This window comes from Lycium ferocissimum, chromosome 11 (assembly GCF_029784015.1).
Source record: "Lycium ferocissimum isolate CSIRO_LF1 chromosome 11, AGI_CSIRO_Lferr_CH_V1, whole genome shotgun sequence".
In the NCBI taxonomy this organism is placed as follows: domain Eukaryota; kingdom Viridiplantae; phylum Streptophyta; class Magnoliopsida; order Solanales; family Solanaceae; genus Lycium; species Lycium ferocissimum.
In genome coordinates, this window is record NC_081352.1 from 32,666,679 (window position 1) to 32,690,160 (window position 23,482).

The 23,482-nt window shown below is 32.2% G+C and overlaps 2 protein-coding genes across 5 annotated transcripts; both read right to left on the reverse strand.

Moving 5' to 3' along the window:
* Positions 1–584: 584 nt before the first annotated feature.
* On the reverse strand, positions 585–4,884 carry LOC132035795 (ubiquitin-conjugating enzyme E2 28). The gene is made up of 5 exons (XM_059425913.1): positions 4,860–4,884; positions 3,103–3,196; positions 1,900–2,027; positions 991–1,095; positions 585–909 (listed from the first exon to the last, which is right to left on the reverse strand). Exons 2-5 carry the CDS (start codon positions 3,170–3,172, stop codon positions 766–768), a joined length of 447 nt encoding a protein of 148 aa, XP_059281896.1. The 5' UTR covers positions 3,173–3,196; positions 4,860–4,884; the 3' UTR covers positions 585–765.
* A 1,556-nt stretch (positions 4,885–6,440) lies between these two features.
* On the reverse strand, positions 6,441–12,840 carry LOC132037149 (KH domain-containing protein At5g56140). 4 transcript variants are annotated; one of them, XM_059427610.1, is made up of 7 exons: positions 12,658–12,840; positions 11,553–11,638; positions 9,415–9,560; positions 8,443–8,562; positions 8,242–8,370; positions 7,313–7,456; positions 6,441–7,205 (listed from the first exon to the last, which is right to left on the reverse strand). In XM_059427610.1, exons 1-7 carry the CDS (start codon positions 12,768–12,770, stop codon positions 7,056–7,058), a joined length of 888 nt encoding a protein of 295 aa, XP_059283593.1. In that variant the 5' UTR covers positions 12,771–12,840; the 3' UTR covers positions 6,441–7,055. The 4 variants fall into 4 exon arrangements, with proteins under 4 accessions (XP_059283593.1, XP_059283595.1, XP_059283594.1 ...); XM_059427612.1 differs by having other exon boundaries at positions 8,242–8,358; positions 12,658–12,839; XM_059427611.1 differs by having other exon boundaries at positions 6,441–7,208; positions 8,242–8,358; positions 12,658–12,839.
* Between the last annotated feature and the right edge of the window lie 10,642 nt (positions 12,841–23,482).

Here is a 23,482-nt window from a genome sequence, read left to right on the forward strand (position 1 = left end):
ATAAACTTCCCTTTTTTCGCTCTCTTCCTGCCTAACAACACATTTCAAAATGCTAAAAAAAAAAAAAACTACCATCTCAATTTACCAAATTTGGTCCATTAGCTAACTAGCTCTGGTAATTGATTAACAAATGCCCACTTCTCAACCAATGTAAGTGAAACATAACCATCGTTACTGAGTTTCAAGTTTCATTCGAAGTTCCATCACAGTGATTATTATTCAAAACACGACCAAAGAATGGCTGTTAAATGTTATTTGTCAAGTAAATAGAGAAGTCGTCGAGTGGGCCTAATACCCATAAGCAAACTTGTCTGAAAATTTACTACGCAGTTACTAAACGACGACTGTACAATGATATAGAAGATCGATACATAAAACACGTACAACCTCCATAGAATCGTTTATTCTCGGAGCAAGCCTATTTCAGGGCTTTCAACCAATTAGTCGAGCAGTTAAGAAGCGGACCAAGCCCAAAACGAAGGCTGAAAATGATGGACTGGCCTGATAGTTACCAGTAAATTCCTGATACAAGTTGTCAAAAGAATATTACCACGAACAATTGTAATGCTTAAGAAGCATATCCATATGTCAACAGAAACATATCTGATTTTACCAAATGATAAACATTTAACCAGTCAAACACAAAGGAAAAAATACCAGATAACAAAAGATACCAATATCAGAGAATTGTGCACCATGCCTAAGTTTATTTACTACTATAGCATCATAAAGGTCCGAAATTCATGGAAGTAAAACCAAATCTATTCAACCCATTGCATATTTCTGGGTCCAAGATCTGGCAGTACTCTCATACTTCACTTTGTCAGTCTTGTACATGTGAGCAATCTCTGGCACTAAAGGATCATCGGGATTTGGATCAGTAAGCAAGGAGCAAATGGAAAGCAGCACCTGCGTTTTCCCGGTAATCGTCACTAAAAAATATATACATACACAGAGGCTTTAGAGAGAAAGAAGTAAGATATACTTTACCTTGGATACAGTAAGGGCAGGGCTCCATTGTTCCTTTAGGATATCAAGACAAATACTACCATTACTGTTGATGTTTGGGTGGAAGACCTTAGTTTTGAAGGCGACCTACAGAATGCACAGCCAAAAAGAAAGAAACATCGGAAATCCATCATTGAAAGCAGGTCCTTTAAAAAATCGAAGATGATGAAATACAAGGTGGGTTCTTTTTCCTGGTATTTCCAAGTAACACGACGGACTAACAAAAACAATTGCACTTCTACATAGGCATCCTTCGATATTCCCAAGGATACTGAGGGAATGGGTTTATTTAGAATGGGTTTATTTAAGTGAAACTCGGGTATGTATCAGCCAAAGCAAGGACTACACGACACACATCAAGGGAAAATAAAAGATCAGCCAAAAATCCATACTTAAGCCCCAACAAGACAAAATTGAACAGGGCCAAAGGTTGTGCAGGATTTGGCATCTCCTCAAATAACTCTATGTTGCTTGAAGTACTTCATTTCCGTATAACCTGGTTTAATATTTTTACCAGTGTATCCTCCATATCAAAGTTTGTGGATGGATACCACAGTGCAGTAGTTTCCGTATAGGAGGCTACAAAAAAATATAACGTTCTCTATTTATATTAAAGGGAATATCAGTGAAGCTTTCTTAGTTATCATCATGACAATATTGGAAATTTACTTATAGTAAGTTATCATCAGATCTAACATCATACAAATATGTGCTCAGGTTTAATCTACTGGAGAGTGGAGACACTTTCATTCAATAGTTTTAATATATTGAAGAAAAGAATTGATAAGGTAAGGAATGTCGCAAATAGGAGCAAGCACAATTCTACAAAGAAGACATAATCTGCAAAAGACCAAATATTTCGACATCATATTTTGTAAGATTTTAAACTACCTTTGGGGGCTTGAATGGATAATCTGGGGGAAAATGGATAGACACAAGGAAAACACCCCCAGAAAAAGGGCTGTCCGATGGACCCATTATGGTTGCTTGCCAGTGGAACATATCCTCACCAACAGGACCTGCATGAAGGGTTGCAAACCATTTTTTCAGTCTAAGATGATATCCAAGTTAAAAATTATACAATATTCACAAATTCCAGAGGTAAAAACTTACCCACACCGGGTGCTTACATCCGATCAATAAATAAATGACACGTGTCACTTTACTTAACAACAATTATTAATACTTAAATATAGTCAGCTACCATGTATTTTGCACTTAATTTTAAATCATACTATATAAAATACTTAATTAGTAGTATTTCTATTTTCTGTCATGTTACTAACAGTAACGCCAAGTAGGTCGATTCAGGAGTAGCGATAAATCCAGAAATCAATTGGGAAAAACTCTAGACTTTTAGCTATATGGAGGCATTCATTATATTTATGACAAATTATTCCAAAGAATATACAACAAAACAAAGATGCAGTTCACAACGAATTTTTTATAAGGAAAAGAGATTAAGTTTTTGGCATAATAATATACATCAATTTTCCAGTTGCATTTTAGTAATGTAAACTCAGTTTCATGTGAAGTCAACGAAGAAAACAAAATGTTCGATTTTAAGAACTGCCGGGAATCAAAGGACGAATTGACGGCAACCCTACCACTTCCATAGTTATTATATGATTTTACTTTCCTCTTTCTATTTTTTATTAATGAAAAATAAGACTCATAGTAAACCTTAATTTATCTTTTATGGCTAATTTAACAAAATTGGGTGTAAACACCAGGTGCGGGTAAGGTTTTTGCCAATTCCAGAGCAAGTGCAAACAATTTCTACCAAAAGATTAACAGGGGCAAGAAAATTGTCACCTGTTACTCTGCCTCCACTACCCTAGCCCAGAGCCACAATAAGAAGGGGAAAAAGAAAAAGGAAACAAAGCAGAGGACCAAACAACCAGTAAGCAATGACTACGCATTGGAGGTAAGGTGAAAAATATATCAGATTATTTCACAGCACATGTCCGATATAACATAAATATATACAACATAAATCTAAACTGCCAACATGGAGAAAAGACAAGCTCTTTTAGGAACAACAAGTACAGAGGGGATATCTATGACATGGTAATAAGGAGACATTAATCAGACCTGCACTGCAAGAAGCAGGTGGGTCTTTCTGCAAGTCCTTCAGTTCCTTCTGGATCCTCTTCGAAGCCATAACGAATTTCAGATAGACTTCTCACTGCATCAAAGGAAGGTCAATTCACTAACATATATAACAAGAGCAAAATTTGTAAGATAACTACTCTTCAATACTAATTTCACAGAAGTTGTAACTATATACTACTACTAAACAGAATGTGCTCTACTTCCTGGTGCCGCTCCTGGAAGTGAAAAGGGAAAGCAGGCAAGAACAATCACATTATATTGGCAAACCTCAGGCAAACGACAGACAATGAAATTCCTAACCAAAGAAAAAACACTCTCCCTCCCCAAAGGAAAGATTTTTACCATAATCAATGATATCAAAATTATACAAAACACCGATAACAACAGAAACCATCAACATCCTAGTCTGTATCTGAGAGATAACGATCAAAAGTTTCGACTTGAAACAAGAAACCAATAAATAAATATAGCTAACGGCCACCAAAATACTACCATAAACACTAAAAACAAGAGCAACCATTACATCCTTATCTATATCACACCGATAATGGATCAAAAGTTCGCCTTGGACTTCAACCCAAGCTCCTCCTCGCAACTTTCTAGACAGTTAAATTCAACTAATGCATACTAACCCAAAACAAGAATCCAATTTTGTCTACGACTCCAAAAAAAAAGAATAAAAAGCTCCTTTTTCTCTGTTTTTGTGATGAAGAAAGAAGAACCCTCAAAAATTTAACCTTTTTTTTACAAAAAATAAAATGATGATTCAGTACATCAATTCCTCAAAATTAACAATCAACCAACTCCAACTCATAAAATTAACAATCAACCAACTACACAACTAATAAAAAAAAGCATCACCCTCAAAATTAACAATCAACCAACTACACAACTAATGCATACTAACCCAAAACAAGAATCCAAATTTGTTCAGGACTTCTTATAAATCAGACTAAAAAACACTCCTTTTTTATGTTTTTGTGATGAAGAAAGAAGAACCCTTAAAAATTTATCCCTCTTTTTTATTAAAAAAAAAATAATAAAAAAAAAGATGATTCAGTACATCAATTCCTTCAAAATTAATAATCAACTACCCACACAACTAATGCATACTAACCCAAAACAAGAATCCAATTTTGACCAGGACTCCAAATAAATCAGAATAAAAAACACTCCTTTTTTCTGTTCCAGTGATGAAGAAAGAAGAACCCCTAAAACTTTAACCTCTTTTTTTATGAATCAGAACATCAGTTCCTCAAAACTAACAATCAACTAACCACACCCCTATGAAAAACAAAAAATACTACTTTTTTCCTGTTTTAGTGATGAAGAAAGGACAACCCTGAAAAAATCAACCTTTTTTATTTAAAAAAAAAAAAGATTCAATAAATCAATTCTTCAAAATTAATAATCAACTAACAACTATCCATACAAAACTAGATGTAATCACGCCACTTTATCCTTGAAAATTAACAAAACAATAAATTAAATAGACTAACCCGTAATTTATTCTCACACACACACACACACACAAAAAAAAAAAATTAGCAAACCATCATATAAATCCACAAAATTGCAACAAAAAGGTGAACAAAGCAGAACAGAACAGAAGAAATAAACCATGTAACAAAAAGAACATCAAATTAAAACAACATCGTATATAACAAAGAGAATTAATAATCGATTTAAAACGCTGAGAATTAGATAGGGTTAAAAAAATTGTAAGGGTTACGAACCTTCTTTTTTTTTTTTTTTTTAGAGAGAGAAAAAAAAAAAAAAGAGTTTCGTACGAGATTGCAATAATATGACTTGCTACCTGAATATAAGCATAGAATTTTGACTGTAAAATAATTAAATAGAATAAAAAAAAAAAGGGTCTTTTTCTTTTTATATATATTTGGGAAAGGAAGAGTCTCCTTTAGGCGGTGGACACCTCATAACATTGCACGTGTTTATTCTATGCTTTTTGGCCTTTCCTTTTGCCTCTTTATTTGGATTACTTCTTTCTTTTTTCTTACTTTTCTGTCTCAATTTATTTGACACTTTTTATTTCTTAAGAGTTAAATTTTTTAATTTTGATCATGTATTTGAATATAAAATCTTTAAATTTTTTGAAATAGAAATTATATATTTGGAAACTAAGTAACAAGTACCACTATAAGTCACCATAGTTAATTATTTAAAAGACGTATAAAAAAATTACAGTCAAAGAATAACTTGTTTGACTCTAAAAAAGCGAAAAATATCAACCAAATTGAGACGGAGGGAGTATTGGATTAGAGAAATTGCAAATAAAATCTCGAAAATTAAATCAAAAATGCTTTTTTTAAAGGAGGAAAAGTTGCACTTTTAATCCTCAAGTATTGATAAATTTTAATTTTGACCTTTGTGATATCTAGCTTATTTCAATTAACTGAAATATGCATTCTTGATCTTTTACTTATGAAACTTAATAAATTTAACGAATTGTGTGCCATCTTATTGTTTAACTATTCATGTGTTATAGTAAGATTGTATTATCACTCTATATTTGTGCTAAAATATTTCTGATAACAATTCAAATGCGTCATAGCCTATATAAAGGCACTAAAACTACGTACTTTAATATATTGAAGGTTAAATACTTAATCATACGTCATTAGGACAAAAAATTAAAATTTACTAATAACTGATGAACAAACAAAAGATATCACTATCCTGTAGGAGCCATTTGCTAGCAGGATAAAATGGTAAATTTGTAGCTTCTATCAAAAAGAGTATAAAATGAAATACAACCTTAATTCAGGAATACCTCGCCTTATTCCATCAAACTTAAAATTATTTTATCTTACCTTTCATCTAAATTAGTCCCAAAATAATTTAGTGTGCATACCAAATAACCCCTTAAGCAATTAAAAAAAACTAGTTCTTTATCAACTACTGTACTACAATTCAAACGTACAGTTGAAAGAAAGCTTATTGATTGGCAGAAGCAAGTTCAGCGTTTCATATTCCTTTTTCCTACTCTTCCAACTTTCTGTCTTTTCAATTTCATTTTTTGGTTTCTTGTTAACTCAGTTTGTCTTTTACTCGAATATTTAAATGACTGACATTTTTTTACCCAACCTGTTCCTTTTCTGCTTTTATTATTATCCTGTGATTATGAAAAGACAAAAGGGAGAGTAAACGGAGGAAACTATGGGGAAGAAAGAAAGAGTGAGGAACTTAGAGAGCTTTGTTATGTTTTGTTTGGTCAACAGTGTCGCTTTTGGTAAACTTGAAGGATTAAAATTGCTTGATGTTATTATATTTAAAGAACAATTTTATACCTATCCCAGTTACAAGGTAATACAAATTTCGACATTTTATCAGCAATTTGAACATCAACTGCACCAATCATACAACCACAACGAATACAAGCAGAAACTGACCCCAAACCATAAGTATATGGTTAAGTTCTTGATGTCTACAAGATTAAGAAGAATGCTCTCCTAATATAATAGATAATGTACCAAAGGAGAGCAGAAAAGGCACCAACTGCAGAGACACTTTAAACATAGATCTTCACCCCACCTTCTTTTTTCTTTTTCTTTTTTCAGTACAGACACGCCTCGCTAGCATTACAGGCATTCCCACACCATCAAATCACAAACTAGAAATTAATGGAATAATACAATGACGTCGGTAAGATACCAACGCTCTGGACAAACCACCTGGTGACATCAAGCAAACCCCTCCACTACTACGGCTTACTCTTACTAAATCTTCCCCAACCAGAACATAAACACACTTCATATCATATAGAGACAAGTTAGAACTGGCACAGAACAGCACCAGTGCCCCGATGGCAGTGCGAGGCATATGACTTTATAGCAACACCTGTTGCATAGGACCTGCTGGTTAATGGTGTGTATCAATGCACAAGCTCCAATTCCCACTAGAGAAGTTATTTATCACCCCCCGGTTTTAGCCCTCTTCATCCCAAGACTGTTGTGGAAGGGGGAAACAGAACCAGACATTTGAGGACTTTCTTCACGAAGAGTACCATTGATCATTGCAAGTTCACGTAGCTGCTGTTTTTTATAAAAATCCTGAGACTCATCCTGCTTTTGGAGGAAGAAGGAGAAGTAATATTGAACATCAACTCTCCACATCAGAAATGTGTGATACTAGACAAAAAATGACAACTTGCAATCTATGTTGAATTTACCATGGGCTTGAGCAGATCTTCCAAAATCTCACGTGCTTGCAATAGCTGAGCATCAATGATTTCCACTGGCAATTCAGCTTCCACAATAACATGAAGTGGCTCATTCAGGTGCTCATACCCCGGTTTGCCTCTCATCATTTCTTCCTTCAAATGACAAAGTACATTCTTACGTTACATGTTTGAACTTCCACGGAAAAAAGGAGTAACTATATATTTTAACAGCATAAGCACGCGGTTTGTGAAAGATGATTCAACATGGCAAAATTGTATAAATTACAACCTGAGTACCACCTCAGACTATCCATTGCCACTAACAAGAGTTACCGACAAATCTAATGATGGATTCAGTTTTTTTTTTTTTTTTTTTTGATAACCACTGATGGATTCAAAATTTGACGTCTACCAATATATCAACTTCGCACCAACCTATGGAGGTAAGGGCCAACATTAATCATTGCAGATGAATCAACTGAATAAGCCAGAAAAAAGGGAAACTTGTCACTAAATTTTTTAAGAACTTCACAAACATCATCACCCAATACGAACAGACTGGAATAGAGACATATGGAGGTAAGGGCCAACTTTAATCATCACAGATGAATCAATTGAATAAGCCAGAAAAAAAAAACGGAAACTTGTCTCTAAATTTATTCAGAACTTCAAAAACATCATCACCCAATGCGAACAGACTGGAATAGAGACCTAGATAAGCAATACGAACATACTAGAAGAAGATAGTCTTGCAAGGAGCTTCAAACTATCAATTAATGGCCAAAAAGTGAACAGGTGGCTTCATTTATTACCACAGCTATCGGCTGGCACAAAAATCAACTGAGTGTAATAACGCCGGGAAAAGAGAAGTGGGAAGAGGTTTTTCTCTCATGCTTATTTCATGGGCTCTCAAATATTACGTCAGTTCATAATATTACCTTTACTGGATCCTTGATGCTTCCACGTCCTCTTATCAGAACCCGGCATTCAGTAGTAGCTTCCACTCGCTTTAGAGAGTTCCCTCTAGGGCCCAGGAGGCGTCCCACGAAATTGTACTGCAAATGTAACTAAAACACACACTCAACATGATGTAGCCAAAGCATGAATAACAGAATGACAAAATAGATAATAGTCCATACACTAGGATATTGGTCCACGGGTATATCAATTCTGATTGTTCGCTTCACTATGAGGCCTGATGAGTTACTTTGAGTATTTAGCCAGTTTTGAGTCGACGTTGAGTGCATTAAACCTGATATCTGAATATCATAACCACAAAGTTGGTTAAACAGGGAAATGCACACCTTGTGCTCTCTCTTCTGTACTACTACACTACAGATAAACCCAGAAACCTCCTTTTTTTTTGGTGAGGTAACTAACTCTGAACCTCCTTACAATTCAGAACACTTAAAAGACATTCTAAACCCAAGACTACAAGAGGAATAACAAAGCACACACTGGATCTATATGCAGGTTAAAACGAATAAAGACAATAAGCCACTAATCACAAATGCAACATTAACAGAGAGAAGAAAGACACATACTGACACCCTTGAAAGCATAACAGATCTTGATGATTTTGATCAACCTGGAAATAACTGATTTTCAATTTCCAATGTTTCACAATGGATGAAAGCATCCCTTAAGTGTAGGAGAATTGAAGGTAAAGAGATGCTCTCGTGGTCACAGACATCTAGATATCATCGTAAAATGGTGCCATAGACATCTAGATCTCATACCATAAGTGTTAGCAGAATTCTGCGGAACAAGCCCCTCACATTCTACTGAGACAACACAGAAGGAGATCTTCTGTTGTATCATAGACATCTAGATCTCATCGTAAAATTTAGCTGGCTGTCAGTATACCAGAAAAGTACGAGACCTAGTAACTAAAAGCAAAATTCTAAATCAGATGTTCAGCTTAAACTGTATATCAATATTGCTGTGGTTAGCTTCAACTACCTGACACGAGACAAGTGGAAACTGAAGTTAAAACACTTAAAAAGAAATCAAGTTAGCATGGAAAGTAGAAACTTTTGTCAGTAAAGCTTTTCAGAGATTAAAAAAAGATTAGATCTAAAAGAGGTTATGTTAATAGTTAGTATCCATACATCTGATTGAAATGGTGATGTCCATCTGTCCACATTAGCTCCTCCATTTGAATACATTCCTCCTGAAGCCAGGGGGCTAGCATGTTTAAGCCCATTTTGATCTAAAACTGATGCATTCCCCAACAGTGTAGTTACACGCAAAAGTTCTGCTTCAAAAAGGTCAATTTCCAAGAATAAGACGTACCAGTTAGTGGTTAATAAATCAGTTAGTAGCCACCACAATATGGACAACAAGACGGATCCTTCATTGGTTAGTTATCTCACGGATTTTACAGGAAAAAATTGATTTGTTAAAGCAATCAGTTAAATGTTATGGACAGCACGGACTCCTAAGATTCATAATTTGCGGACGAATGGTCGAAACATGGGGAACAGTATAGATGGGAAGCATGGGGCAGAAAATCTAAGACGCAAGGGTACAATTAGAGGGGAAAGAAGACCCATCGCATTAGTAAAGGCACTTTAAGGCACCTTTTTTCAGGTGAAGATGCTAAACTTTGATATCAAGATAAATACAGTCTTCTCTATATAAAATAAATCCCCCTGCCATTTAAGTGATTCAGTGTGACGCTAGACAGCAATTAGAAGCAACATTTGTTTTCATAAGAACGATGTCCCGAAGATGACGACAAGAAGAAGGAGAAAGGACGAAGAGGAGGTCTAACCTGATTGAAGGAGAGAATTTAAGCAGACAACAGCAAAAAATCACAAATACGTTCAGACAGTCCTGGTTTGTTAGTCGTAATAAAAAAGAAAGTTATTCCCTGAAGGTCCAACATGTCTTTGGACGTATCCTCCACCATTTCCGAGATATATTTCAAAGTCGTAAGAAAAGAAAAGAATTTCCTTATAGGTCTAACATGTCCTTGGCCATGCGATCCACCATTTCCAAACATAATTACAAGAGGAATAGCATGCCAGTATGACCTCTTACTATGATATAGATATCCCAAAATGCAGGTCCATAGCTCTAACTTGAATGTTATGGTGATCACACAATGATTCAACCCTCCCCTTCATACTGGAGAAGCTTCACAAAATGCACATCATGCTTCTTATACTTCAAGGATCAATTTTGCAGTCCTCATCTTAATCTTGTATATTACTAGTGCTGGACAGTCAGTCATATTAAAGTAACCATTTTCCTTTTCATCAACGCCTCTTGACAGTCTGTGCAACGCAGAAGCACGTATTTCCTTCTATTCCAGATCCATTACAGTTTACAGCACTATAAGTCTATAAGTACTTGAAAACTTCCCAGTGTGGGTAAGAATATATGACAGGCTGCTGGTGAAATAAGCTGGGATTTTGCATTGAAGACTAACAGCAAACTCTCCACGACTATGCCAAAAGATGATTTCAATAACACCTTCCATCTAAAACTTAGAGGCTCACAAGGATATGTGAGTGTTTACACAGTTCAAATTGTAAATGAAGTATAACATAAATGTGACGGAACAACCCTATATGATACGGGGGATAAGAAAAATGGATAATGAAGTTCTTTTTTTAAACAGGAATGGGATTATGAAGTGCTTATTTCCAACATATAGGACATAAACACGGTTCAATACCATGACTCTCTCAACCTCTTCTCCTTCTTGCTAGTGGGTGGTTACAACATTATTTATAAGCAAATTTATGACAGGCTCGCTGATAAACCCCTTGCTCTCAATGACTTATTACGACACGTAGGTTGTTAATAAACTCTCAGTAAGCAGAAAAGCAGAAAGCCTCAGCTGACAATAGAAGAAGAAAATTGGAGATCCTAATACCTGTTTATGGGTCAAATTATAATCAAAAATGAAAAACAAAAAGGCATTCATGGAATAGACAAGTAGAGTTGTGAGCCGTACAGAAAAAAATGATGGCCAACTTTACATAGAGGACTCAAACTTGAACTAAACCTCCATCCAATTAACAAAGAAAAGCAAGGAAGAGACTTTTTCTTGAGATAAAAAGCATAGAAGGGACTTATCATCTTCATTGTGTTGAAAAGGGTGTGCCCATTAACGTAAAATGCTTTGCAGCCTCATTCTTTAAAACTTTCACTTCTCTCGTGTTAAAGCAATAAAAACTACTTTTTGATATCAGAAGCACAAGTGGCTGAATCAATCAAAATTCAACTTCCTACTCACCCTGATTCAGCAACCGATAACAATGAGGAAGGACGGGCACAAATGGGCCCAGTTTGTGGCGTTCCTCAAGCAACTCTGACAGATACCTGTTAACACACATTGATGAGAAGAAAATCATCAGTATTTTTAGTAGAACTTTCAGCCTAGATTGCCAAATTAGAGGCTCCAGCTTCTAACAACTTGAGTCATTATACCATGAAAGGATGTAGATAATTGAGTCCTTCAGCTTAATGTTAAGGAAACACATAAATTACATAGTGCTACAAGATCTCCTTGTTAAGTCTATTACTTTATACTAAGTAACAAAACAGTCAAACCAGATCTTTTATTTTGGATAAAACAAACTACAAATCATTGAAAATAAATCAAAAATCAAGACACAAAATCACAAACACAGAGAAAAAAAAAAAACCGAAGGATTGGATATAGGTCAGCAAAATTCAGCACGATCCACTAATTAAGTATATAACTACATGAATCAACAAACACGATGACTTCAAACAAACAAAACAAAAATAAGGAATTGAGGCATAATTTATTGAACCTAAAACTGATGCTTTGAACTAAGTAAGCAAACAGTCAAACCAGATCTTTCATTTTGGATAAAACAAACTACAAATCATTGAAAATAAATCAAAAATCAAGTCACAAATCACAAACACAGAGTTAAATCAATGACTTTGGAGAGATAAAAGTAAATACGCACTTCTAAAAAACTGAAGATCGCATATAGGCTAGCAAAATTCAGCTCGATCGACAAATAAGTATATAACTACATGAAACATAGTTTATTGAACCATAAACTGATGCTTTGAACTAAGTTAACAAACAGTCAAACCAGATCTTTCATTTTGGATTTAACAAACTTCAAATCATTGCAAATATATTAAAAATCAAGTCAAAATCCACAAACTTTTAAATCAACATATGATCGGATACATAGGCTAGCGAAATTCAGCTCGATCGCCAAATAAGTATACAACTACATGAATCAACAAACACTAATCATAGAGTTAACACGATCCACTAATAATTACATGAATCAACAAAATCAATGACTTCAAATAAACAAAAAATTGTAGAGATAAAAGGAAATTACACTTACTTTTCTTGTTCGGCGATAGCTGACGTGGCAGAACGAAGGGCTGAGATATGAGGAGAGTGAGGTGCAGATGGAGATGGTGAATACGCCATATACCTACTATTTCCCGACGACATCTTTTACCGACGACTCAACTACTTTCTAAAAAGGGGAGTCCTTCTCTTTCCCTTTTTTGGACTGGCAATGACCTGTTAAATGTTAGTAGATTTATTTAATATATATAAGCGTCGGTGGATTAAAAAGAGTTAAATTTTGTGTTTTCGGTCCCTGATTTTATGCCAACACGTAAATGGCATTTCTGATATGCGATTTATGAATTGCAATTTGTCTTTGGGCAAAGGTGTAAATATAACTTCAATATCGCGATTTAGAGCATATATATATATATCGTTATAAAAATGATGCAAATATTTGTTTTTTATTGATGGAATTTTTAAAAAAAATATTATTTAGCTTTTTTTAGTTTACAAAATTTCACGTGGCGTTGAAAAAATAAGTCTTTCCATTTTTTTTAAAGCCATGTAGCAATTTTTTTATAGTGGGTTGTCAGATTTGTTTACAACTTATCTTTGTGGCGTAAAAAGAATAAGTTTACCCTTTTTCTAAAGGAATTAGACCCGAAAAAAAAATTGGCATGTGGCTTTAAGCAAATAAGTCTATTAAAAGAAATGGTAGAAATATTTTTTTAAGGGAAACAGGTCAAAAATACCCCTCTACTTCTGGAAAAGGGTTAAAAATATCCTCCGTTACAAATTTGGGTCAAAAATACCCCTCGTTTAAAGTTTTCAAATATACCCCTATCTTAACAGAATTTCCCAAAATAACCCGGTTTTATTTTTAAACCCGATCCACTTAAATAAAAAACTCATATGGGTCACCGGCTGCTGTGCCTAGTGGCTCCAGATGTAGAACTTGAGAACAAGTTGGTCGCATATGAATTTTTTATGTAGTTGGGTCGAGTTTAAATGGAGCGGGTTTAAAAATGAAATCCGGTTATTTTGGGAAATTCCATTAAGACAGGGATATATTTGAAAACTTTAGTGACGAGAGGGGTATATTTGACCCAAATTTATAACGGATGATATTTTTAGCCCGTTTCCAAAAGTAGAGGCCACTTTTTACCCTTTTTTTTTTTAAAGTCACGTGGTATTTTTTGAATTAAAAAACAAGTTTAATGATTTTTAAAAAAAAAAAAATCCATAAGTGAAAAGGGCATATTTGTGCCATTTGTGTAACAGCAGGGTATATATGAACAATTTATTTAACGATCGATATATATGTCCAAATCGCAAAGTTGACGGTATATTACAGCTTTCCCTTTTGTCTTTTATGAACTGGTGTAAAATTAGTATTTAAACCCCTTAACCCCGTGCGTTAGAGTTAATGGTAAAAAAACGCACATGAATAATTTTTTTATATTTTTTTTGCTAGTTTCATATCTCAATTATCTATTACTTTCTTTTCCTACCTAAACTATCACTTCATTTGTATTTAAACACACGTCGATGTTGAGTTACTCGTGTGTTTGATACACTTCATTTTTGTTTTTAAAAAAATTAAAAAAAGAGTGTCAAGTGACACCCCACGTGGCTAAATTTGTCCACCTACTATAATTAGAATGTTTATAGTGATTTAATTGAAAGGGAAAAATTAAAGGGTTGTATAAAATTTTAGGATTATTGTCGGATTGTTTATGATTTTAGGATTGTACAAAATTCAAAGGTTCATGGAGAAATAAAGAAGGCAAAAGAGGAAGAAAATTTTATAACGAAGTAGAAGAAAGGGGAAGAAGAGAAGGATTTAACGGAAAATAGAGAGAAAAAAAATATTCAACTCAATGAGCTGTTATATATGCCAGGTGGACGGATGTTATGTTTTTTTTTTAGTCCACACATGCTTACCAATAAGGTGTGTTTTATACAAAAGGTCTGATAGCTAAGGAAAAATGAATGGTTGAAGTATGAAAATAGCGAAAAAGTTATAATTTCAGTGTGCTTTTTTTTTTTTTATAAATAACTTGTATTATAAATTAAAAGTAAGATTTTACAGCGCAGGAAAAAACGAGCTATGCTACTGGACAAACGCCCCAGTAGTCAGCTCATGCATTTGTTCTTCATATTGTAGCAGCACAGCAGATACTGCATAATTCTTTCATCTAGGCAATCCCTATGTCATAGCTAAAAGGGATAAAAGTTAAATTTGGTCAATCATAATCCTTTTTTTTGGTAAATAATTTAAGTGTGCTTTTAATCATTAACTATTTATGTCACTCATTTGTTTGCGTACATTTTATCCTCTTCAGACTCTACATTGTGGGATTTCACTGGGTATGTTGTTGTTGTTATTGTATTTGTCTAGCTTGAACGAGACATTAGATCCATGTCATCTATCATGTCATAAATATTTCTATTAATTAATTAAATTAAATGCACATACTTCCTGAAAATCGAACCTTCAACCGACATAAAGGACCAGATACCTCTAAGGGGTTGTTAGTTTGCGGTCTAATTATATAGTATTGTAATGTAAGAATTATTTATATAATGAATAAAAATGTAAAAATTATCATATAATTAATAATTAAAAATTATTGTACAATGAATAATAATACATAAATTACTATAGCTGTTGCTCAATTTTGGATATTTTCTTTAATCATTAGAATTCAAAATTTATAGGTAAGATTAATTCGAATTTATTAAAATAAAAAAAATAAAAAAGAGAACATAGTAATAGTAGTGCTAGTGGGAAAAGTAAGAAAAAGTGGTTTACAACTTTTTACTATAGAATCAAAGACCGTCCTTGTACTTCACACTTAGTGGATTTTGTGGTAGGTGGCTGCCTGCTAGTCCTTTTTTAGTTTCAGATTTGGTGCGTTCGTATTCATATTTAGGTGTTGATTAATTTAAATTTGTAAATGCGTAAGACTTATTTAAGGAAAGAAGTATTCTCTAATAGAGTTTTTTCATGCCCACAACTCAAATCTGACATTTTTAATTAATAGTTGAAATTTTTTATTCACCCACCACAATCCTTTTCATGCCCACAACTCAAATCCGATATTTTTAATTAAGAGTTGAAAATTCTTATTCACCCACCAAAACCCTTTTATTTAAGGTTACTGGTCCTTGCTGTCTAATGCTTCTTTCTCTCCATTACTTTTGTTCATCAATTTTCAACCATTTATGACATTGTAGAAATTTCTACTTTTTGACCTAACATCTACTTTTATTTAATGAAGAATTATATCTCTCTCTTGTTTTTTTATTTGGTGTTAGGTATATTGGAATCCGATTAAATTCGGATTCGCGTCGAAAAAAATTTCACATTTGGAATAAAGCAATTCATAATAAAGACGCTTACAGCATGAACTCAAACCTAAAACTCCAAAATAGAAATGGAGTACTTAGCACACCACTATAACCTTTGTTGATGAATTATATATCTTTTATTAATACATACATTTATCCTATAGTTTAAAATGTTTGCTAACTTCAATTCCTTTGAATTTTGTCTAAAATGCCTATATCATTAACCAAATGTTGAAAGGAATACTAACATTGAAATTGTATTGTAAGGAAAAAAAAATAGAGTAAGAAAGTCGAGAAAGAAGCAATTTCATAGTCATATATAATTGGTAAGAGTGGTTGGAGTGTTATTTTTAGATAATCAATTAACCACAACAAAAGAAAATCATAGTATAAAATAATAATATTGATTTATGTTTTGTTCATCCACAGTAATTCTTTAAGATCGTTACATTAAGTTGACATTCAATATAACTTTTCCATACCAATTTTTTATATGATAACTTAGAAACTAAATAATCAGTTAAATTAAAAGTTTAAAAAAATTGTCAATGTATATAACTCAAATTTTGAACATCAATAGCAATGGAATTAACATTTTTAGTCCCTCAAGTGTTACTTTTAATTTTGCTCCTCGTGATTTTTTGTTAAATCCATTTAACCTTCAAACTAATTTATATGTATACTTTTGATCCCTCTACCTGTTAATCTTTAGAAATTTCATGAATTAACAAGTGCTAAACCATTCAATTCTCAATGTATTATGATAAATTTGTACTACTACTCTGTATCTACAGATAATATAATATCACATATTTTTTTATATATAAAAACAAAATTAAATATACTTTTAATTGATTACAAATATAGTGTACTTAGCCAAATATTATATCTACATCTATCTACATTATTATAAAAGCATGAATATAAATATAAATATTGGTTGACCAAAATATCCTTCAAATATTAAATGACTTTTATGCCCTTCAAATTTAAATTATCTCTTTAATATGAATGTCCAAAAATATAAAAGTATTTCAATCGTTATTGAGTCCGAGTCTCTTGTAGATTGAATTATGACTTCTAATCCTGGTTAGTTACTCAAAAAGGTCCCCAATTTGCTGCACGTTGGGGGGTATAAAATCCTATTTAGTCTAGAAGTCTCGTAACGTCATGGTTTCAGATATTTGTTTATATTAGGCTAAAGAATTTCTAATATCTAATTCTATTTTATTCATCCAATCTCTAGGACTTTGAATTCCTAATTAACTAATAATAGAATATTACTAAATTAAGCTACATAATAAATTTAGATGGTCATGTTATTTTACGAGTTGGGTTTAATATTTATGTGGACCAATAAATCAGTACCAGATATTTAATAAAAGTCATATATATGTTATTTCAAATATTTCATTAAAAGGAGGGTTATTTTTAACCGTGAAGGGTAATTGGGGTCCAATAGGTGGGATGAGGAGGGGGAGGGGGCATTTTTAACACGAAACCTAACGTTAAGAGCATAGCGTCCAATAGGTGGAAGAAGGACAAATTTAAACCATTTTCAATATGTCAGAGGCATTTTTTTTTTTTACCATTTTTCATTTCACGTTTAAATGCATTGCACGTGTAAAAAACATATGACATGTTGATTCGATAATATTAATCGATTTTTGTGCCCTTCAAAATTATAATATATTTGTAATGAAATTATTCCGTATTGGATAAAATTAGAATGCTTGATAATTACCAATTTTAAAATATCTATAAGGTGAAAATTTATTATTTTAAGTATATATTTCATAGTATTTGACGCAAGATAGCTTCGTGCAAAGCACAAACATCGAGACTAGTTGCCTAAAATTCACCAAATATAATTAAGGGAATAAGAGTGGAATTATCCCTAATAATACTCGTAAGAGGATGAGTTGGACTTATTCTCTCGCATTCTCCACGTATTTAGGAAGTTGATTGAACCTTTAATTTTTATATTTCTTTTTATTCGTTAATTACTTTTCTGAATAGATGGGCAAGCTACTTATTGAATTTTATACTTAATCCAAGCACGTCCATTAATCTCCAAAATTTTTGGGAAAGAAGAAGTATCACTTGTTCAAACTTTTGAATTGAATAAAAGTAAATCATTGAAATGTTGTCATGCTCAAAAGTCATAGATGTACTGTTTTGTCAATTATTTGATAGGTGCTAGTCATTTGGCATATACGTGTACTTCAATCAATGGACCGAAATGAATAATTAAATAAATAATATTATTTTGAAGAACACTTGCGATTTACGGAAAAAAACGTCACTTATATATTTTAGAAAAAAAGAAGTAAAACATAATGACTCGAGAGCAAATGTTAGTGCACGTTAGAATGTTTGATTAAGTCACCTTTGACCAACTTAAAGAAAATTACTAAGAAAATCTCTATATGATTAATGTTCTTGGCAACTATCGAAAATAAGACGGGGAAAACGGGAAATTTTTAAAACAAAAGGTAGAAGGGAAAAATGAATTTTACCTTATTACCATCATTGTAATTATTTATTTTTGTATAATTAATATACTATTATTCAGTGCATAAATAATATAATATATGAATAATAATCACGGCAAATTAACGGATCTTAAATGAGAAAATGAGAAAAAAGAACCCTTATGATTTTGGGCGGATCTAAAATGGTCATTTAAATATGCACTTGAATAATTTAAGTCTTTTGTTTTTATTAAAATTAAGCACTTTTAATCCTTATTATCGTTATAGTACGCAACAATGTTGTTTGGCTCGTGAGAAGCATGTAAGTTGTTTAAATTAAAGAAAATTTTCCGGACGGACTTCTACAAATTCAGTTTCCCAATTAATACCTTAAGAAATATGTTATTCAAGTCAATTAAATACATGATTTACTTTATTCAACCATCAATTATATAAAACAGAAAATAAATTAACACATTTTATATACAGTATCTCAATTGAAACCTTAATATATTCTTTTGTTGTTAAATCTTGCCTATAAACTCATTAATTATATATTATACAATTACTAACATTTATGCATCCAATAATTTTTCCTATAGTTAAATATAAAGAGGGCAGGGGCTCAAATATATCTCTGGACTACACAATTTAGAGATAATTTACCCTTCGTTAAAAGAGTCTCATTTTTACCATGTCGTAACCACAATGTCTCAATCTTGTCCTTTTGGGCTAACGACAATATCATAAAGGGTAAATTTAGGCCATTTGTAAGTTCGAGGGGGGCAAATAACTCTGATCTCTGCCATTGGTGTCAAAGAAGAATGAGAAGAAGCCCGAAAAGAGCAAAAGCTAACATAACCTTGGATATGATAAATAGAATAAAACCATACCAAGGTTCTAATTGTACAACTTTGGTACGATGTCCTTCGAATGTGGATTCATGTCGAGCATCACGCCACCATACGAATATATGGCAAATTTGGATCCGCAAAGCTCAAAGGCAATTTTTTTTACTTCTCTCCCAACTATAAGCAAATAATATTTGGTTGTTTTAACTAGAAGAGTTCCTACAAATTGATACAGCAATTAATTCAAGTTTGGTTTGGATAAATCAAGTAATGTACATCGAAAAATTAATTAAAAATAATAATTAAGTTAGGATTAAAGAAAAAAAGAGTTGACCCGTTTAATTAAGTAAATTGGTGTACTCTGACATGTATTTATCCTCTTTGAAGTGTTATTCATAGTTAGTTACTTCTTAGTTACCTTTAGTTGGATGTAAATAAATTATTTAGGGCGTAGGGTTTAAATTAATTTGTTTTTGAACTTTTCGAATAATCCGAGTTGGTCCTTGAATGTTATGAATGATCAAAATTTTCCATTTATATATGTTTCTGTAGTTAGCCCATAAGGGCAACAGCGAGGGTAAAAACGAGACACTTTTTAAACAGAAGGTAAATTTGCTCTAAATCGTATAGTTCAGCGGTAAATTTGGACCTTTGCCATATAAGAGTGATGAATAATTTTAAAAACATTTAGATTTTCAATACTACATGTAAATATCGGTAATTAGTGGCTAATAAAATGACATTTGAAACAATTATCATAATATATTCGACATTTTGTATCAAATGTTATCGTTTTGACGACATTTTCGCTAAATGTCATTAAAAAATGTAATAACATATTCGACATTTGTATCAAATGTCATTATTTTAACAACATTTACGCAAAATGTCGTTAAAAACAATGACATTTTACAACAAATGTCCTTATTTTAGTGACATTTTGCACCTAACGTCGTTGTTTTACGACATTTTGCACAAGCTGTCGTTGTTTTTACAACATTTGACATCTAATGTCATTGTTTTATCGACATTTGTTCATAAATGTCATGAAATTCTTTATTTTCCGACATTTATTTCAAATGTCACGAAATAAATGTCGTCGTATCCCGCTTTCTTGTAGTGAGAGGTTTTTTTAAAGGTTCGAGTCGGGAGAAATGAATAGTGAAAATCCTGTCTAGTTGATCTTTTTCAGTTTAAAGGGCTCACATACTTTCATGAGCTAGTTTCGTCATAGATAACTATTGGTTGTCGTGGTTTGTTAGACATATAAACTGAGACCCAAATATCCAATTTCGACAACATAAAGAACTAAAACTGTCCAAATTAAAGGACAATTTTAGACCAAACCCAAATACAAGGGACTAGTCTATCATTTTCTCGACCATAAATTGGACAAGGCTGGCTAGAAATGACTAAATGCACGTCCTCTGATTAGGGGTGTGCGAAAATTGATTTAACCGATAAATCGAACAAATAAAAATGCTATTGGTTTATCGATATCGGGTTATTGGGTTAACAGTTTGCAAACAGTTTTGATTTTTTTTTTTATATAGTTATTGGTTCGGTTTCCGGTTTTAGTTGATGGTTAAACCAATAACCCATTAAGCTTATGTTAAAATCACCCTTTAATTCCTAATTATATATTAGTGGCTTTAAATTTTAATTTTTAAATACAAACCAATTTCTAAATTACTTACCGCACGCACGCTTATTCTCTCAAAGTCTCCATTCTCATACGAAACTTGGGCTTGCAACGCCTCTCTGTCTCTGCCTCTGTCCCTCACTTTTCAAATGAACGAGTGGGGTTGGCCTTGTTTATGAACTGTGAACTGACCTTGTTTTGTTTTCAAAAGATTGCTACAATGCGTTTTATAGTTTTTGTCTTGTAATTTGTGTAAATTTTATGCATGAAGGCTGTGCATATATGAACATATGAAAATAAGAGAAATAAAAAAAAACCTAGCGGGGCATTTTCTTATTGGTTAAACCGAACCGTTAAGGACTAACAACACTAAACCGAAAACCGATAATGAATATCTTATCCGTTTGGTTTTGATTTAGCATATTTACAAACTCAAAACCGATAAACTGAACCGAACGAACCGATCGATAAGCCCCCCCACCTCTGATGCGTCTTCTAAACATATATATTGAGACCAAAAGTGCCCAATTTTGACAACATAAAGAGTTAAAACTGTTCAGATACATATTTAAAGGACTATTTTAGACCAATCCCCAAACATAAATGACTAGTCTATCATTTATCGACCATAATTTGGACTAAATGGCATAAATTTGCCACAAAAAAAAACAAAATGGTATGCCTTTTTTTTTTCAAACCAAAATGGGTATTTCGTTGGATAACCAACGAAATACGTCTTCTAAATTATTTTTTTTTTTTTTTATTTTGGTCAATTTTTTTTTTTTTTAAAAGAAATCAAAAATGGCATTAAATTTTTTTTTTTTAATTTCGTTTATACAAAAAACGAAAGTAAAAATAAAAATATTTTTAGGCGTTGGACTACCAACGAAATAGGATAAAAAAATATTTATATATTTTTTATCATTTCGACTAACAAATAGGACAAATTTTTTTTTTTTAATTTCGTTTTTGTTAAAATTGTTACCCTTAAAAAAAAAATATATATATATATGCTTCATAGCAGAGAATACCAACTTTAGTTGTGTTTAAGTAAAAAGTACACAAAGAGCGGACTTTTAGTCTCGGGAAATGTTCTTTCATTATCATTGTCAACAATAAAACTATAAGATTTTGGTAATGTTGATAACCAAATTCATATCAACTTTTCAACATTATTATTATTAAAATTGTACTCAGGTTCTACACGTAATGGGCATAAAAGTTTGCCCGTTAAATTTTGCCTTATAAGGCAAACTTTTGTTATACCTAATTCATGTACATATTTTATTATGTTATTCACTTTTATATTTACTAAAAGTTTCCCAAAAGTTAAAAAAAATATATATATGCTTCAAAAATTTTCTAAGTGACTTTTATAGTTATTAGTTTTTTAGTTGTGTTTAAGTAAAAGTACTGCAGGGCCAGTTATTCATAGATATTACATATTGATATATATATATATTTCATTCATGTAATGAAATAGGATGAATATATATATATTTTTGTTTCTTTTGTACCAAACATTTTCCCACTCGGTAAGTATTTGCCTACATTTAATACTAGAAATGACGTATAATCATAAAGTACAAAAATATTAGTTGGTGCCATGGCAATAATGGAAGCCCTATCTCTTATGGAAGACAAACCCCTTCAGAACCGATCTTTTCAAGCTTCTCGTTTGTTTTTTTTTTTTGTCCTTCTAAGAAAATTGCTTTACATATAGTTCAAAGTTACTTGACAATATTTCAATCTTTATATATGTGGAGATTGATATCTTATATATATATTTTCCTATTTCATTGTCTTGAAATATATATATATAGTTTATACATAATATGTATAGTTCTTGATGAATAACTAAAAGTCTGCCCCACGCCTTTCCGGTGCATTCAGTAAAAATCATTGCATAAGATACTTTTGATGGAAAAAGTCTGTACTTTCCCAAAGCATATATATATATTTTTTAACTTTTCAAGGAAACTTTTAGTAATGCCTAGCTAAAAGTGTGTCCCATAAAACATAACTAAAAGTATGAAACTTGCTTCAGTTTCTGTGGATAACAAACTTTGCTAAGGAAAATTTAATTTGGCAATGCCCGTTACGTGTAAAAGCCGAGTACAATTTTAATAATAATAATGTTGAAAAGTTGATATGAATTTGGTTATCAACATTTGTTTGGTTTGGTTGGCTATAATAAAATCTTATATTTATTGCAAAATGTCAACTTTTTGAATAACTAAAATTGTTTACTTAAACTTTTTTTTTTCCGGCGCCCGTCTTCTCTGCTTTTCGACAGTTCTACTTATCAGGAGTTTGATATATATATATATTTTTTTTTTTTTATTTGGCTAACAATTTGGCTAAAAAACGAAATTAAAAAAAAAAAAAATTTGTTATTTCGTTGGTAGTCAATAAATAGGCAAAATATTTTTATTTTTACTTTCGTTTTTTGTATAAACGATGTTAAAAAAAAAAAAAAATTTTAATGCCATTTTAAAGTTCGGCTTTCAAATGACTTAAAAAAAAAAAAAATTTGCATAATTAATGAAG